Source organism: Gouania willdenowi, chromosome 10 (assembly GCF_900634775.1).
Source record: "Gouania willdenowi chromosome 10, fGouWil2.1, whole genome shotgun sequence".
Taxonomy (NCBI): Eukaryota; Metazoa; Chordata; class Actinopteri; order Blenniiformes; family Gobiesocidae; genus Gouania; species Gouania willdenowi.
Window position 1 is genome coordinate 7966524 of NC_041053.1, and position 19705 is coordinate 7986228.

General features: G+C 38.9%; 1 protein-coding gene across 1 annotated transcript; it reads right to left on the reverse strand.

Moving 5' to 3' along the window:
• Nucleotides 1–1374: 1374 nt before the first annotated feature.
• On the reverse strand, nucleotides 1375–18834 carry slc25a43 (solute carrier family 25 member 43). The gene is made up of 5 exons (XM_028459767.1): nucleotides 18426–18834; nucleotides 13330–13571; nucleotides 10345–10517; nucleotides 2771–2905; nucleotides 1375–2012 (listed from the first exon to the last, which is right to left on the reverse strand). Exons 1-5 carry the CDS (start codon nucleotides 18695–18697, stop codon nucleotides 1800–1802), a joined length of 1035 nt encoding a protein of 344 aa, XP_028315568.1. The 5' UTR covers nucleotides 18698–18834; the 3' UTR covers nucleotides 1375–1799.
• Between the last annotated feature and the right edge of the window lie 871 nt (nucleotides 18835–19705).

Below are 19705 nucleotides of genomic sequence, written 5' to 3' on the forward strand. Positions count from 1 at the left end.
ACACATGAACATACATTTGAGGATATGATGATGAATATAAAAATGACCATAACAGAAGGAAAAGATGTGGTCAAAAGTGTACAAACAATAGGGGTAACCACGCCCTGGAGAGGATTGTGAAACAAAATCCATTCAAAAATGTGGGGGAGATCCACAAAGAGTGACTTCAGCTGGAGTCAGTACTTCAACAACCACCACACACAGACGTATACAAGACATGGGTTTCAGCTGTTGCATTCCTTGTGTCAAGCCACTCTTGAAGAAGAGACAGCGTCAGAAGCGTCTCGCCTGAGCTAAAGACAAAAAGGACTGGACTGCTGCTGTGTGGTCCAAAGTGATCTTCTCTGATGAAAGTACATTTTACATGTCCTTTGGAAATCAAGGTCCCAGAGTCTGGAGGAAGAGAGGAGAGGCACCGAATCCACGTTGCTTGAGGTCAAGTGTAAAGTTTCCACAGTCACTGATGGTTTGGGGGGCCATGTCATGTGCTGGTGTTGGTCCACTGTGTTTCCTTAGGTCCAAGGTCAACGTAGCCGTCTACCAGGAAGTTTTAAAACACTTCATTCTTTCTGCTGCTGACCAACTTTTGGAGATGCAGATTTCATTTTCCAACCTGGTTTAAGGACCATGGTATCCCTGTTCTTGATTGGCCAGTAAACATGCCTGACCTTAACCCCATAGAAAATCTATGAAGTATTGTGAAGAGGAAAATGTGAGACGCCAAACCCAACAATGCAGAAGAGCTGAAGGCCACTATCAGAGCAACCTGGATGCTCATAACACCTGAGCAGTGCCACAGACTGATTGACTCCATGCCACGCTGCATTGCTGCAGTAATTCAGGCAAAAGGAGCTTTAACTAAGTATTGAGTGCTGTACATGCTCATACTTTTCAGTTGGCCAACATTTCTCAAAATCTTTTTTTTGTATCGGTCTTAAGTAATATTCTCATTTTCTGAGATACTGAATTTGGTATTTTCATTAGTTGTCAGGTATAATCATCAAAAGTAAAAGAAATAAACATTTGAAATATGTCAGTCTTTGTGTAATGAATGAATATAATTTACAAGTTTCACTTTTTGAATAGAATTACTGAAATAGTTCAACTTTTTCACCTGTACCTGTATATCAGTGCGACCTTATTTTGTTCCGCGATGCGCATGCAGAAAAGTAGAGGCGTGGCTTCTGGTAGATTGGGAGAGGCAGGGGGAGGAAGTGAGGCTGTTTAGGGCGGGACATTGAGATGTTTCTCAGAAACTCCAGATAGCAGCTTTAAATTTAGTACAATTGGAATAGTATATCTCATTAAATTTGAGAGAAAGGTTAACTTTACAAAAAAAAAAAAAAAAGAAAAAAAAAATTGCAATTACAAGAGTTAAACATAAGAACTGAATATTTTATTGCTTAGCACTAAGCACAAATTTCTAATATTTCAGTTGTACAAGAACATAAGTTCAAGTAACCTTATCAAATTCTTAAAGAATTACATTTCCACATATACCAACATGTTGTCCCAGTAGAATACAGACTTTGATTTAAAGTTGGGCCTAAACTGCCAATGAATTATGGCACTGTTCAGCTTTACTGCAGCAAAAAAGTGCAAAAATAAATATGAAAGACAAAAAGGCACATTGTTGTGAATAAAATTGCTCATAAATTGTGCATGATTGAGGAGTTCATACACGTGTAATACTTAGTGTGGAGTGAGGTAGACCACAAATCCTGTTTTTTTAAAAGTTCCTAGGCGTTAAAATATGGTCCAGCAGGGGATTAAAAAAGTCTCAGTCCTCCCTTCAAGCTCTACCAGCGATTTCCCAGAGCAGAACCCTCTGATCCATAGTTCCTGTTTCTTAAGTAGCGCTGCACCTCCTGCAGTTCATGTGGTCTGAGACTCTGGTCAACGCCTGGAGTCAGCTGGTAGCTCAGAGGTGAGAGAATGTAACCATTACGGTAAAGGCACATCTGCTTACACATCTCGAAACAGGTAAATAGAAGCCCAAAGTAAGGAACAATCTGTAAATAAAAAAGAGGAAAGTAAAATCACTATGAGATTAAAACAACAACAAAAAACAAATTTGGTGTTCACAGCTGACATCTGAGGATATAGCATGGGGTCTCACATTACTGCTGCCACGGTTTACACACCTCACAATACCTTCTACGTCCCGACCCCTAAGTTTCACCACCCTCATGTAAGGCGCTCATGTCCACAGTTGACAAGTAAAGAAGTACCAATACTTTGTTACTGTACGTAAGTAGTTTTTTTTTCTGGTATCTATCTGTACTTTACTTGAGTATTGTATTTTTTGGCGAAGCAAACATTTTGGTAGTTTGAGATTTTTTCTGTCAGGCAGGTCCTTTAGTTTTATGGTTAAGCATTTAAAGGGCCCATGTTACGCTAATCGACTATTCTGTGCTTTAAACATCATAAAGTCCTATCTGGGCTTCATACACATGGCCAAAGTGTTTTTTCATTGATTCCCTCAATCTTTAGTTAGAGGATGATTTGCTTCTCTCTTACTGCAGGGTGAGCCCGAACACCTCACTCCAATTTGAGCTAGAGAAGCCGCGTCTCCAGGAAGCTCTCTGCCGTGACTGACATGTAAACAGACACGCCCACAAAGGTGAGCATTTCAACGTGCTATGTATGTGTTTTCTAGTCTATGTATGTACCGGTGAACCCTAAATAGCAAATAACCCTAACTTAATAATTCTTTACTCACATGAAAAATAAAGGAACTGAGAAGACAAAATGTGAACCCTTACCGTACCTTAACAGTGTTAGCAGTGAGGCCACTCCACAGTGAGAGGACACCCTTGTTTTTGACAACCTGGATGAAACAGTCAATCATCCCTGTGAAATGGACATCTACTCCGCCAAGATGTGGGAGGCGGGCACTCTGTGCCTGAGGAGAGAAATAACCAAATTAAATAGACAAATCTTAACATATATAGGTCATTCCTCCCATCTGTCATAATAATGTATAACATTGGCATAGCCTGAAGTGTAAATAATAATGTTCCTCCACAGCCTTACTATGTGCAATATTACTCATCCTCATTGGAAAACTTCATTTACCACTTATATATATATATATATATATATATATAGTTTTTTTTTCCCCTGTAGTTATTTTGACCAATATCAACTGTATATTTAATTTTTTCTTTCTGTATTTGTATTAAGCTTTCTTGTTTGCTTGCTCTTTGTGTCTTTGGCTGCTGTTACGTGTGAATTTCCCCACTGTGGGAAAAAATAAAGAATAATCTAATCTAACGGTGCAGCTCGTCTTTGGGCTTCTCTCACAATATCATGTTTAGGAGGAATTAAATGTGTGGCTTTATTCTTTTTTTGATTTCAGATGTCATTGAATAATTTTAAACGTCTGTTTGAGCATGCAGATGTTTGAGTGACATGTAGCATCTTTTTTCAGAACAAGCCTACCAAGAAACCCTCTGAGCTGGTGTTATCACACACACACGCGCTCACGCACACATCTTGTAGTTTCCAAATATATTCTGATCAAACTGGATGTAGAATTGTTACCTCTGCATTACTATTGTTTCCTTCATACTGTATACATGTAGTCGACACCTTTAACTTTTTTTTTCAAATCAACTGTGGAGGAAAACTGCATTTTCTCCTAACTTGTTCATTTACATGTTCTGTAAAACAACTTTAAAAAAACTGACAAAAAAAAGACTTTTTTTATGCTTGATGTTTGATCTGTTCAATTTATTGATCAGCCTGATCAGCCAGACTTGGAGTGTTTTCAATATTTTGTGCATCCACTGCCATCTTGTGGTTAAGAATAAATATTATTGTAATGAGATAGCTTTTCTTTACTGTGAATGTAACATGACAACATATCAAAGCTATACTATGTATGTAGTTATTCCTCATCTACAAATGAATTATGTTGTTACACTAACTAAACACGTCATCCTGACGACTACTGTAATTCTCTCTCAATCTTTCACAAGCTAATTTTTTGGTGATTGGGTGTAAATGAAAGTGATATAATAGAAGTTACAGTCATTCTGTGGAGTTTGCACATTCTCCCTAAAGATTAGTTTTCCTCCCATGGTTTAAAAACAAGCAGAGTGTAATTTTCTCTGGGTGTTCCAGCTTTTCACATACAGTCTGAAAACATGTTAAATAGTTCCTACGCCCCCATGTTTGTGATTGTCTACATCATTCTCACCCTGACTTGTGTTCTCAGGTACACACACTAAAACAAGGGTGTCAAACTAATTTCAGTTCAGGGGCCAAATACGAACCAGTTTGAAAAGAACAAATTAAACATCAGTACCCTAGTTTTTAATATTAGTTCAATTCAACTTTTGTGTAATTTAGAGTCAATTGTAAGAAATTGCTAGATTTGCCATTAAAAATGACTGCATTCATGTGATATAAACTAAGGAAAAAAGCAAGACTCTAAAAATATTGTGGAGTTTCATTAAATTGGTGAATTTGAAATATCAACAACTGGATTATTTGGTAATTTACGCAATAATTCATGTTTTCTCTGTCATTTCAATCTTTATCAATCAATCTTTATTTGTATAGCGCCAAATCATAACCAATGGTATCTCAAGACACTTTACAGTAGAGCAGTCTTAAGGACGGACTCTTCATTTTATGGATACACACATATGCATATATACGTATATACACATACATATGTATCCCACACCCAACATGAATTCATCATGGCGGCAAGGAAAACCTTCTGTTAAGCAGCAGGAACCTTGTGTGGATCCCATTCCTATGATGAACAGCCATCCACGTTATGCTGTGTGGGTGTGTGCAGAGAAAAGGGTGGAGACAGAGCCGCTGAGTCTCTGTAACTCCACACTGAGGATCCCACGGACCTGCAAGACAAAAGCCAGAAGGAGTACAGGAGCAAACACACAAGGGAAGAAGCAGACATAGAGGGAGTGTTTGAAAGAGGAATGGGACCCTCTCCGGTCCCTCTCTAACCTAAATGACCTCTCTCTTAACGCCCTCTCCAACCTCTCTCCAACCGAGCATGCCAGCCCCCCCCCCCCCGGCAGTCTATGCCTATTGCATCTTAATTATGAGCTATGAGCTGGTTCCTAACTAAAAGCTTTATCAAAGAGGAATGTTTTGAGCCTAACCTTAAAGGTAGAGAGGGTGTCTGCCCCCCGAACCGTGGTTGGTAGATGGTTCCAGAGAAGTGGGGCCTGATAACTGAAAGCTCTTCCTCCTATACTACTTTTAGAGATGAATGGAACAACGAGTAGTCCAGCATTTTGAGAGCGTAGTGTTCTGGGGGGATTGTATGGCACTACAAGCTCCTTGAGATAGACTGGTGCCTGTCCATTTAGGGCTTTATAAGTGAGAAGAAGAATCTTGAATTCTATTCTATATTTTATGGGAAGCCAATGCAGAGAGGCTAATACAGGAGTAATGTGATCTCTTCTCCTAGTTTTAGTCAGTACACGTGCTGCAGCATTTTGAACCAGCTGAAGTGTCTTAAGCGACTTGCTCGGGCAGCCTGCTAAAAGAGAATTACAATAATCCAGTCTAGAGGTAACAAAAGCATGGACTAGTTTTTCGGCGTCGCCCTGAGACAGGATAGATCTGATTTTAGCAATGTTACGGAGATGAAAGAAGGCAGTTCTTGAAGTTTGTTTTATGTGAGAGTTGAAGGATAAGTCCTGATCAAATAGAACCCCAAGGTTTCTAACAGTTGTGCTTTGTGCCAGAGTAATGCCATCTAGGGCAGTTAGGCTAGCATAGGTTTCTCTAAGGTGTCGCGGGGCCCAGTACAATGACCTCAGTCTTGTCTGAGTTGAGAAGAAGAAAATTTTGGTCCATCCAGGCCCTAATGTCCTTTAGACAGGCCTCAAGTTTAGATAGCTGATTTGTCTCACCTGGCTTCATTGATACATACAGTTGGGTATCATCAGCATAGCAGTGAAAGTTAACAGAGTATTTTCTCATAACATACCAAGGGGGATCATATAGATACAGAAGAGGATTGGACCTAGCACAGAGCCCTGAGGAACCCCGTAGCTTACTTTAGTGTACACAGAAGACTTATTATTCACGTGTACAAACTGGTACCTATCAGATAGGTAGGACTTAAACCAGTTTAGGGCAGTCCCTGTGATTCCAAGTAATTTCTCTAATCTCTCTAGTAGAATATAGTGATCTATAGTGTCAAAAGCTGCACTAAGATCTAATAAAACCAGCACTGACAGTCGTCCTTCATCTGAAGCCCAGAGTAGATCATTAGTTACTTTAACTAAAGCAGTCTCTGTGCTGTGTTGAGCTCTAAAGCCTGACTGGAAGTCCTCGAACAGGCTGTTGTTTTGAAGAAATTCACAGAGCTGAGCTGCCACAACTTTCTCAAGAATCTTTGAAATAAAAGGAAGATTAGATATAGGCCTGTAGTTTGCTAAAGTGCTGGAATCAAGAGTAGGTTTTTTGAGAAGGGGTTTGATTACAGCTACTTTAAAGGACTGTGGCACGTAGCCTATTGATAGGGATATATTTATTGTCTCCAACAAAGATGGGCAGACTAGGGGAATAACTTCTTTAAACAGCTTAGTTGGGATCGGATCTGAAAGGCAGGTCAATGGTTTGGAGGATGAAATAATAGAGTTAAGTTCCTGAAGTCCTATATGTGTGAAACAGTTTAGGTTAGGCCTGTTTACATTTAATGGTACAGCAGGCCCAGGTGAAGGCAGGGAGTGGCTAATTTTATCTCTAATCTTATGAATTTTATCGTTAAAAAATGTCATAAAGTCCTCACAGCTGAGGGCTAGAGGAATCATGGGCTCAATAGAGCTCTGACTTTGTGTTAGCCTGGCTACAGTGCTGAAAAGGTACCTCGGATTATTTTTATTTTCTTCAATTAGTGAGGAGTAGTATGTAGATCGACTATGTCGTAAGGCTGTCATGTATTTATTATGACTTTCTTGCCAGAGTATTCGTGACTCCTCTGTTTTATTGGAGCGCCACATTCTCTCTAATTTACGGGTTGTTTGTTTGAGTGTGTGAGTTTCAGAGCTCAACCACGGAGCTTTCCTCTGACGTTTAATAGTTTTTTCCCTCAATGGGGCAATTGAGTCCAAGGTGGATTTTAGTAGACTAGCAGAGCTATCGACAAGCAGATCCAGTTGAGAGGGGTTATAATTAATATCATAGTTATTTATTGGATGGTGCACTGAGTTTAAGGCAGCAGGAATGGCCTCTTTAAATTCAGCCACAGCACTGTTGGATAGATTTCTACTTGTAACTATTTTATTGCACAGTGCGAGATCCTCTAGGATAATGTTAAAAGATATTAAAAAGTGATCTGATAGCAGAGGATTTTCAGGGTAGACTTTAAGTTCATTAATATCAAGGCCATATGTTAGAACAAGATCAAGAGTATGATTTAAACGATGAGTAGCTTCATTAATAGTTTGAGAAAAGCCAACTGAGTCTATTAGGGACATAAAGGCTGAGCTCAGGCTATCACTATCTTTGTCCACATGGATATTAAAATCTCCTACTATCAGTATTTTATCAGAACTGAGGACTAAGTTTGATATAAACTCAGAGAATTCTGATAGAAATTCAGAATAAGGGCCTGGAGGACGGTAAATTATCGCAAATGAGACTGGCTGGCAGGTTTTTGATTCGATATGAGATAAATTTAGAACCAGGCTTTCAAAGGAAGTGTAATTGGCCTTTGGTTTAGGATAGATTAGGAGAGAGGAATGATAAATAGCTGCTACACCACCTCCACGGCCTATGTCTCGTGGCATATGAGTATTTAAATGACTGGGAGGAGTGGCTTCATTTAAACTAACATATTCATCTTGATACAGCCATGTTTCAGTTAAACAGAATAAATCAAAGTTATTTTCTGAGATAAGGTCATTTACTAGTAGAGATTTGGATCTCAGTGATCTAATATTTAATAGAGCACATCTAATGGTTTTATGTTTTGGTGTTTCTAGATTTGAGATTTTAATTTTTTTCAGATTTTTATAATTGATAGCTCTTTTATTTGATTTTATGTTAAAATCATTGTGAAATATGGGTCGGGGGACTGACACCGTCTCCATAAAATAATATTCATCACCATCACAACAGTTGTCATGGCGATGAACACAGCTATCCTGATAGCAATGGGAGGGAAACTGTCCTAAGGCAAGCGCAGAGGGGCGTGGAGGACTCCACCTCTGTAACATGGTCTCATTCATGAGATGTCATAAATGTGCCATGTTTTCTGATAGTAGAGATGCTCCCTCCAAAGTAGGATGGATTCCATCTCTTCCTATCAGGTTCGGTTTTCCCCAGAAGGATCTCCAATTATCAATGAAGCCCACCTCGTTTTCTGGACACCACCTCGATAGCCAGCGGTTAAATGATGACATGCGGCTATACATGTCATCACTGGTCAGATTTGGTAAAGGACCAGAGAAAATTACGGAGTCCGACATTGTTTTAGCATAAGCACAAACTGATTCAATGTTCACTTTGGTTGCTTCCGACTGGCGACGTCGGGAGTCATTAGTGCCGACATGGAGGACTATCCTATCAAACTTACGATTACTCTTTGCCAGCAACTTTAGATTTGATTCTATGTCACCCGCTCTGGCCCCTGGGATGCACCTCACAATGCCCGCTGACTTCGCTAGCTTCACGTTTCTCACTATGGAGTCGCCAATTATCAGAGTTTGTTCCCCGGTGAGTGTGTTGTCCTCACGGAGGGGGGAGAACCTGTTTGAGACGTGAACATGGTGGTGTCCCGAGCGGCTTTTTGACCTTCGACTATGCTTACCACGGACAGTAACCCACTCATTGCTGGCCGGGGGGGAGGCTAAGCTAGAGCTAGCACGGTCCGCACCGGCTAGGTCCTGCTTGCTAGCTTCGGTTTTGGTATCAGGGGTGCGGAACCGCTTCTCCAGATTGTTGATCCTCGCCTCCATATCTAACAGTACGCTACACTTTATGCAACTACCATTGTCCCTAAAGGAGGACGAGGAGTAACTAAACATCTGACACACCGGGCAGGAGAGCGGAGGGGAGGAGAGAGAAGCCATAGGTGCTAAATTTAAGCTAAGCTAAGCTAAGGACAAAAGGAAGTTTAAAGGAGATTGTACAGCCTATAAGAGGCGAGATTGCTTTTTACTTAACCTTCGTACGTTTAACTGTACGGTAAAAATTAAAACAAGTGTTTTCAAGGCTAAAATATCAATGACAACAAGTTTGATTAGAGTTAGCAGAACACAGTAGTAGAGCGCTGCAAGCAGCGGTAGAGCGTAAACAGGAAATGATCGATACGTCACCACGTCACCACGTCAGCACGTAAAAAGTCATTTTTACTTTTTAATTGGATGCTCTAAAGCAGTGTTTCTCAAATGGGGGTATGTGTACGCATTGGCACTACGGGGGTACAAGAGAGAAAGAGCGAGAGAGAGGAAAACTAACAAATTGAAAGCATTAAAATATGGGGTTTTATAATGTTTATTTTTAGCTAAAAAAGATGATAATACTAAATATTACCAGCAACTCACAAAAAAACAATAAAAGCACAACATAAGAGAAAAAAAAAGACTGATTAATAAAAACAACAAACAACGAAATACACTAAATAACACCAAAAACACACACTAAGAGAGAAAAATACTATTACCAGCAACACGCAAAATGACAACAAACACACACTAAATTAAAAAAATACACTATGATCACTACAAAATACACAAAAATGACAGAGAGAGATACAAAAGGACATAAGAAACAACCAAACAACACCAAAAACACACAATAATTGAAATAATACCAACAACACACAAAAACAATAATAACACAAATTAAGAGTGAAAGATACTTAATAATAAAAAGAACAGACAAGCAAAAACAAAATGAGACAGAAAACCCACAAGGAAATGAAACAAGGATCTGTCTCTTGGTCCGGAGGGAGATGACTGGAAATAATAAAAATTATAGAAATATATCAATTCAGGAGGCACTAAATACAAAATGAAATGCTTTAAAATGTGTGATTTCACTCATTTACTCCATCATTATGCTCTATAGTTGTTTTTCCACAGAATTCTGAGCAAAATGTAGTAGTTAGACATGAGGGGGGTGCACAGATTCAAAAGCAAGAGAAAGGGGGTCCTTGAGCTAAAAAAGTTTGAGAACCACTGCTCTAAAGGACCGGATTTGGCCCCCGGGCCTCGAGTTTGACACTTGCACTAAAGTATCTCTAAACCACTCTAGCAGAAGGAACATTAAAAGAAAACTTCTGTTTCAGTTTTGGTTCCCCTAAAATAACAATTCACAGGAAGTAAAACAGTCGTGGTCACACACCTGCATTTTCCTCTTCACAGTTTCAAAAGGGTACGAGAGTGTTTGAGCCACTCCTGCTGCCAGGCAGCCGTTAATGAAGTTCTGCAGAGGAGAGAAGCGGAAGGGCGGATCCTGCCAGAGCTTGTCCAGGTTCATGTAGACTGCATAGCAGCCCACAGAGAAGGGGAAGGCTCCTGTGAAGGCAAAGGTTACATGAATTAATCATTTAGAATACACAAAACTACAGGCATTTCAAATACAAACTCAGCAACCTATACATACACTTACTGAACTTTACAATAAATAAGATGATCATATTTCTAATCAATAAAGTTGCAAAACAAATGACCATTAAATGGTGATTTACTTAGTAATCATTGCTTACTCTATGTTCCATCATTCTGCAGATCTGATGAGATGCTGTGACTGACCATATTTTAGTCTGACATGTGCAGGAGGCAGGGTTGGGGCCAATTACATTTTTCAGTTACAATCACATTTTTAATTACCCATGTTCAATTACATTTCAGTTGCCAATTACAAATAAATTACAATTATTTTCTTTATCCTTAGAAAGTCAATTACAATTAGTCTAAATTACTGAGCCTGAAATAAAAAAAAATAATAATAACAGTTAACCTTCCTTAGGTTAGCTTTCTGTTACTTGTCCTAAATCAGCTGTAAAATACACTAAAAACAAATATCATATAATTTCTTTTCTATCTCTTAGTTACCATGTTAGGCTTTCTGATCAATGAAAATATAGGTTATAATATTTTTGGTGTGGGTGTCTGAGCCTTTTTTGTGTCAGTATACGCCTCGATTAAACATTTTTTATAAATGAAATGTGGGAAAGCTTGATATGAAACTACATATGTGTAGAAATGTATAATGAACCGTAACATTGTTCCCCACTTTTGCATTAAATTATAATTGACATATGTATTTATTTATTTTTACTTTTTATTGACAACTTATAATTGACATTTTTATAAAATTACAATTACAAAGTCAATTTTTTAAACTCAATTACAATTTCATTACAATTACGACAGCAACATTTTTTTTAAATTATAATTACAATCATAATTAAAGCTGCAAGCAGCATTGAAGGGGTCCTCTCAACCATACGCGTGTAGGGGTGTGTTACATGTTGGGGTGTGTTACATGTCGGGGTGTGTTACATGTCGGGGTGTGTTACATGTCGGGGTGTGTTACATGTTGGAGCGTGTTGCATGTTGGGGCTTGTTACATGTCTGGGTGTGTTGCATGTGGGGGTGTGTAACATGTTGGGACGTGTTGCATGTCGGGTGTGTTACATGTCGGGTGTGTTGCATGTTGGGGTGTGTAGCATGTTGGGGCGTGTTGCATGTTGGGGCGTGTTGCATGTTGGGGCGTGTTGCATGTTGGGGCGTGTTGCATGTTGGGGCGTGTTGCATGTTGGGGCGTGTCGCATGTTGGGGCGTGTCGCATGTTGGGGTGTGTCGCATGTTGGGGCGTGTTGCATGTTGGGGCGTGTCGCATGTGGGGGGGTGTCGCATGTGGGGGTTGTCGCATGTGGGGGGGTGTCGCATGTGGGGGCGTGTAACATGTCGGGGCGTGTTACATGTCGGGGTGTGTTACATGGTGGGGTGTGTCACATGTGGGGATGTGTTGCATGTTGGGGCGTGTTACATGTCTGGGCGTGTTACATGTGGGGGCGTGTCGCATGTGGGGGTGTGTCGCATGTTGGAGTGTGTCGCATGTTGGGGTGTGTCGCATGTCGGGGCGTGTTACATGTTGGAGTGTGTCACATGTGGGGGTGTGTTACATGTTGGGGTGTGTCACATGTTGTGGTGCGTTACATGTCGGGGTGCGTTACATGTCGGGGTGTGTCAGAAATGTTAAAGTGTTGAGACGTAGCTGACCATTTTTAGGGATTATGGCAAACTTTGCTGCAATGTTCTGTGCAAATACATATGCCTATGATGTCCTGCTAATCACTGCACTCCGTAGCCACGTGTGCACCAGAGCTAGTCACTGGAGAGCCCACCTCCAGGCCCCACCCATTTTGGAACACACAGTGATAATGTCATCAGTCCTACCTCTGCAGTAATGATGTCATCCCTATGTTCCAATGTTCTAATCCAATCACTGGAGAGCCCACCCCCACGCCCCACCCATTTTGGAACATTGGAACATTAGAGTGTTTGATTATATTGTTTGTATTAGAGAATTACAAGGCCTGAGGCAACAAATGAGTTACATTTCATGTCTCTAGAGCAAAAGAACCAGAAAAAAAATTATGAATTTTTGAACATTTTAAGGAGCGGCATGATGATTCTCCAAAACAAACAAGCTTGTAGATTTGTGGGAGTAGGTTTGGATTGCAATGATACAGTTTAGAAATTATTTCTAACTGACGACATCATCAATGTATGTTCCAAAATAGGCAGGGCGTGGAGGTGGGCCCTTCAGTGATTGGATTAGAGCATTGTAACATAGGGATGACATCATCTCTCCAATGATTGGCTCTGGCGAACACATGGCTACGGAGTGCAGTGATAGCCAGGTAGGACCAATGTTTCAATGTTCTAATTGATGAATTCATCACTATATGTTGGCGGAGGTAATAAATGCTTTACAAATTCCGTTAGAGACCTACCTCTACAGTGATGATGTCATCAGTCCTACCTCTACAGTGATGATGTCATCAGTCCTACCTCTACAGTGATGATGTCACCAGTCCTATCTCTACAGTGATTATGTCATCAGTCCTATCTGGGTTAGGGTTAAATTTTCACGTCCTAATATGCATTTTTGAACGTGTTTAGGCCCTCAAAAATGCGATCACTTTTAATAATACTTTTAATAATAATTATAACAATTAAAAACGAGGTGCATTACAATTGTGCCCAATGCACCATTGTTGCTCGGGCCCGAATTACGCCATAATTGTAATGAATTACCAATTACGCAATTACAATAACAATTGACCCCAACCGTGGCAGAAGGAGTTGGTCATACCTAAGACAGTGAGGGAAAAGCCTCTGTAGAGAGCCGGCAGCCCCTCGTTTCTATAGATCTTTGATAGGCAGTGAAACACGCCGACATATGTAGACTGTCTGCAGTTCTGAACCACTAGCCTGGTCTCTGCCACCTCCAGAGGGTAAGTGACCAAAGCAGCAGCGACACCAGCCATGCCACCGGCTAATGTGGCCCTCCACTGAGAGATAAAGCCCAGGTCATCCATGTGAATGTGAACAATCCTGCACACAGAGGAAAGACATGATTTACCTGTGCACACTGTATTAATCCTGGGGATGGTCTGGTTACAGTACAGTGAGAATGGGGGCGGGGCTTAATGCAAATAATAGGCCAATTACATCTATGGCTAGTCATGTCTATATGTGAATTTAATTTAATTTATTACCATTGTTGATTATTTGCATTGCATTATCATTGAATATTATAAGTTATTACAGTTATTATACATATTATTGCAATTATACATGGATCGTATATATTATTTGAACATCTGTTGAAGTTTCCTTGTACACAAAGAGTTATTTTGTTTTTCCTTTCTCATCCCTGCTTGAAAAAAAATATGAGCCCCTGTAATACTAGATAAGATACTGTAGATAAGTTAAATAGACATAAGCAAACAAAAGATTTGATCAATAATCATGGGAAACAAGTTCTCTGAATCTATAAAAGCACACTTTAATTCTTTCATTTTAATATCATAATCTACGTACACTATGATAGTAACGTCCTGGTATAAAGATGATCTACAGGTGAGAAGAAGATTAGTCTGCCATTATTGGAATCATGTGAAGGGACCAAACAGGTCCATCTTTGAGCATCCTCCAGGTACATCTTCATTTGTGGTCAAAAGCTGTTTTGCAGCATAGCAATGGAGCTAAGCATTGTTCTGAGCTCCATCAGTGTTACTTTGTTGAGGATAAGCAGGAGGTGTTTGTCTGGAACCCCTTTGTTGCATGTTTCCCATGAATAAATCAAATGCAACTTAGAATGTAGCAATTACCTGATTGTGTAGTTTCATGTTCAGCTAAACTTACGTTGTTACTTAGGACAATTTATTTCAGGTAAGTCCACTGAATCTAAATTAAAGTGTAATTTCCAAAATAGCATTGAGTGTTTATTGGTGCCATATATACTTGCTGCTGTTACTTTCATCTGGAGGTCAAATGTTACACATTGTGACCTTGGGACCAACCATTGATGAAATAGTAACACCATTGAGGTTTACATAGAAAACAGGTTTATTCGGCTTAAGATAATTCGGCTTTAGGTCTAGGGGTTAGGAAGGCTCTGATTGGACATTGGGAGAACGTGACGTATCACGTCTATCAGGAAAAACACACAACAAACCTTTTATTGTTGGCTATAACACAGACGACCACACGAGAACTGTTTTCACCTTTATTTTGATTGTAGTTTTGAAGCAGCAGCTCGACAATAACACATGGTTTCAGTTTGGACCACGGAGCGGAAGAGAGATAGGAACTAATCACTGGTAAAAGCCCAGTAAAACTCTGGAAAACAATCACTAAGAATAAATATTTGCGCCCTGATAAAGACAGTAGCTCTAACAATAAGTAAAATGATAAACTGATGATATTACAGCCTGTGAACGCAGTACTGGGATGCATTTACTCTGCCTCCGGGTCCTAGTGCCTGCTGTCCGGTGAAGCCTGTTCCATTTACCGAGGTCCGTGTGTGTTTCATACAGTAAGTCCGTGTGTGTCCATGTGAAAGTCTGCATGTTTCTGTGACCTGTTGACCTGCACAACTCAAAGAATTGGAATCGAGACGCACAACTCAAAATCGAGGTGCACAACTCAGAGAATCGGAATCGAGAATCATTTAGAACAAAGATTGAAATTGAAATCGGAATCAGAATTGTTAAAATCCAAACGATACCCAACCCTACCGGTGAGGTAGTTTGAGAGGGAGGAGCTCACATTCTTATGTAGGGTAGGAGGAGCCAGGATTGTTTGCAGGAGGAGTTTCCTTCTTATGACGTAATATTGGGGCAAAAATCCAACTGTCCATTTGGAGCTGACTTTTTATAAAAATGTGGAATAACAAGGGAGGAAACAAACCTTTTTCCAAATGTGTCCCTCTGAATGAGGCTAAATGGATGTATATCACTGTAGCAAAACCATTAGAAAGTAAATGTTTCATAACACTGCCACTTTAATTTGCAGCATGGTAGGGGTAAACATCTGCCCCGGTACACTGTCCTCTAGTTCAGTGTTTCTAACAACTATAGAAATACATTTATTTGGGAGGCACTAAATACTGTTTCATCATTATAATAATTTATCAAATATATATATATACATATATATATATACATTTTTTTTAATTATGAAATGAGACTAATTTATATACTGAAAGTCTTTAAAATGTGTTATCATTCCATCATTATGTTCTACAGTTGTTTTATTTTATAGTATTCTGGGCAAAATGTAGGCGGGCGAAGAGAGTACTGACGCACGTGTCTGACAGGAAACAAAAATACTTTTCTCCGAAGTGTGTGAACAAGTGAATTTATGACCGTGCGTGTCTGTGTTTATATTGTCCTTCTGCTGAGCCGACGACGCACACGCACGCACACGCACGCACGCTTTTTCCGACACAAACCGCACGATGGGCTCAGTGTGCCCTTTCCTCTGACTCACAGGCAAAGGTTCCCCGTCACAACAGACTGTTGACGTCTTGCATGTAGTGTTAAACAGCATTAAGTTATTAAAAAGAACTGATAACAGTGATTGATAAATGAACTTTAGCCCCCTTTTTAAAAATATTTCCAAATTAAAAGATTGCATTCTTGCAAGCATTTCACACTAAAATATCAGCCTAAAATGGTTTTATCTCAAAAGAGATATACATACATAGTTACACATTTACATATGTATCTTTGTTGAAATTCATGAGCTAAAAATTGTAGTTAGTTCAGATCCAATTACACTTTCAGCCATTGTGTACAGAACCCCTAGATGCCAGAATACAGTAGACATTCATGTCTTCATTTTTATTCATATTTGCCCAGAATGTAACGCAATGATTTTTGTAACTGACTAACTCTCTTTATTAGTGTATATTGATTTTTTTTAACTAAGCACTTGCCCGAAGAAGCTCTTAATCAGTGTATTTTACTGTAATCATACTGTCTATGATGGCCATATGTGTCTTAATGTAATCTTGTTTTACTTGATGAGTTAGGCCTTTATTCTGTTGTATTATCTATCTACAATATAAGGATGTCAGAATAATTAGACCATCATTCGGGTTTGACACCCATTCTTTGTTCTCTAGAACATTCAGAGCAAGAATAGAACTTATTTCACACTGTTTGTTACCGCGCCACCTGCTGGACAAGCGTCAGGAAAGCTTGGTCGCGCTATCCCGGCTTCAAAATATAGTTGCGCTTCTATACAGAGTTCAACGGTAAAGAGACGCAATGGCTTGTGGGGGGCGATGGTGTGTTCAAGGACAGCTCGTAAAATACTTTACAACGATGTTAGTGGCAGACCATTATGTTTGTCTTTTGTTTTCGATTAAACTTTTGCTGTTAAAGATTTTTTTTTTTTTTTAAGTTTCTTGTTTCTTTATTTAAAGATGTTAACAACTCATACAGATGTATGATAAGCAAAAGTAAGATTTAGATTTAGAGATAAACAAAGCAATCTATAAAATTATAGAAAAACAACCCAACTAAAGGATCATATGAAATACACTATTGACAGATTATGCTTGTGGTTCATAATACATAAAAATCAAAACTATGGCTAATATCAATTAAAAATTTAAATCACAGTAGTACATATCGAAAAAGTTATCAATAAACATAGATTACATATGTAATACTATTTTTCATACAGAAAGACAATTATAATATATATATATATATATATATATATATATTGGAGAAGGGGTAGGATTTCCTACTGCTTTTCAGACATGCTTATCAGAGATATGTATGTATGTATGTATGTATGTTGATAAGTATGTGTGGGTCTAATTAAACATAGTTTATAGATATTTTGTATAACAATATTTTCACAAGATATAAATAATTTTATTTATTAACATCAAATGGTGTATATATTATTGGATGTGTGTAGGTATAGGAATATTTTATATATACACGTGTGATTGCGCAAAATGTATTAAATGTCACATGCCTGAAAAAAATAAATAAATAAAATAAATGAATACATACATCATAATAGTAGTTGAAGACACTACTATCACTGTGATAAGTTTAATTAGACTTTACTGTGAATTAAACATATATTGACACTATTAAAAAGGCATCAATATAGGCTGCAATGGAAAATATTATTAAAAAAATAGAATAAAAGAAAAGAAAAAACAAAGTGTCAAGAACAACCACAACTACCGCACTGTAGTGGATAATGTCTAGTATCACTGTGATAGGTTTCTTGAATTTTTACTCTAGAATATAAAAATAATCTTAGATTAAATCTGTCAAAATGCATTATTGTAGCAACACCGCATAATATGAAAATGATGTCAAATCAAAAACAAAATGTCAAAACAAACACCACACGTCTGTCTGATAAAAGTGAGTGTTCAGCACGCTGTGGTCTGCCTGTTACATAATAGGAACACTACAATCTGAATTATGGCACTTAAAACACAGTCCAGTGCCACCACTGAGTACCTGTCAGACAACAGTGAGGGCAAAATGTCAATTCCTCGATAGAAAATGGCCTTAGCTGAATGCAGCTCTCTGATTGGTGGATAATAGAAGGTACGACCCAGACGCTTATGAAAAGGAAGTGGATGTTTTTCTGTGGCCAAAACAAAGTAACAAACTAATAATATAAACAATTAAAAATTGTAAATGACGTTTCATGTCATGTATTGTGTTATAATGCACTGGGCTTATTAAATGTTTTTATCTTTTAAAATATGAGTCGAGTGTATGTTTTCTAACGTCAGCTGACCAGGCAGTGTAATGGTGATAATAACACACTGTGTTATTGAGTACTTACTGTTTGTAAGTAGAGACGTACACCACAGTGTAATGGTGATAATAACACACTGTGTTATTGAGTACTTACTGTTTGTAAGTAGAGACGTACACCACAGTGTAAGGTAACAGGCGGAGGCACGAGGCCAGGTTCCCTTTCCAGAACCCTCTGAGGCCCTCGTGCTTGTAGAGCAGTAGAAAAGTTTGCAGGAAGCCTCTTTTGCAGTGGAAAGTTCCCACCTGGCTTTTGATCTTCACCACCTCCAGCGGACAGGTGAGTGTCCTGCTGAAAACACCAGAGAAACCCACACACATGAAGCTCTGGGAGCTGGTCAGCCGGTTGTCCTTCTTCATTGAGGCCATCCCAGTTTGTGCTGGTGTGTGGCTTCCTCACAGCTCACTGGTTTCCCTCGAAGGACGACACGACACTGGATCTGTTTGTACCGGTGAATAATCTAATTATAGGCGGGGACCAGTGCTGTCTGCTGGGTTGTGCTGTGTGTTATGTGACAGACACGTTCACGTGACGTCACTGCTGCAGAGGAGCGCAGCAGCCGCCAGAGGCCGCTAGAGACCGTGTTTAGAACCATTCACACATCAGAATTAACCTTTCATTTTTTCAAAAACTATGCAGTAAAATCTGATGAAAATTATTCCCAAGATAATAACCAGGGACATGAGGAACAAGAATCCATTGAAAGATATTTGCCACCTCACACATTTTTCAAAATAAAATATTGAATAAGAGTAAAATATCAGACGGTCTCAATGCAACTTTAGCATAACTAAACTTTAATTGTCTCAAAATCTTTTTCAGGAAAATACATCTTAAACTGTCAAAAGTTATATTGTTGTAATTCGCTCCTAGCACCCGTACCGTAAACCTTAGTATAGACGCGCATCATATTTCGAGCGGCGGCTGGCTTGACTGGAGTTTTGCAGATGACGGATCACTTGACCGCAGAGTGCCGTGGGGGAATATTCAATTTTACCTAAATGGTCTAAAAAACATTTATTGAAAACGAACACTCGTTTAATAACACGGAACAAAATTGAATTATAAAAAATGTATTATTAATGTATTTATAATAATAATAATAATAATAATAATAATAATAATAATAATAATATTATATGAGGTCTTTTTTTAAAATCTTTTTTTTCTTCGCTGCCCCTCCTGGCAGAATCTCAAACTCCGCCTATGCGTCAGACCAACCACAATCACGGACAAACTGCGTGTAAAGCAATTTACGTCACAATTGGGGAATAATTATTTTAAAATGTGAAAAATTAAAATCCATAATTCAGACAAAAAACAAAACTGTTGCTGCAGAAAAAGCAGGACGAAAGGAACACAGGCAGGAAGCTGCT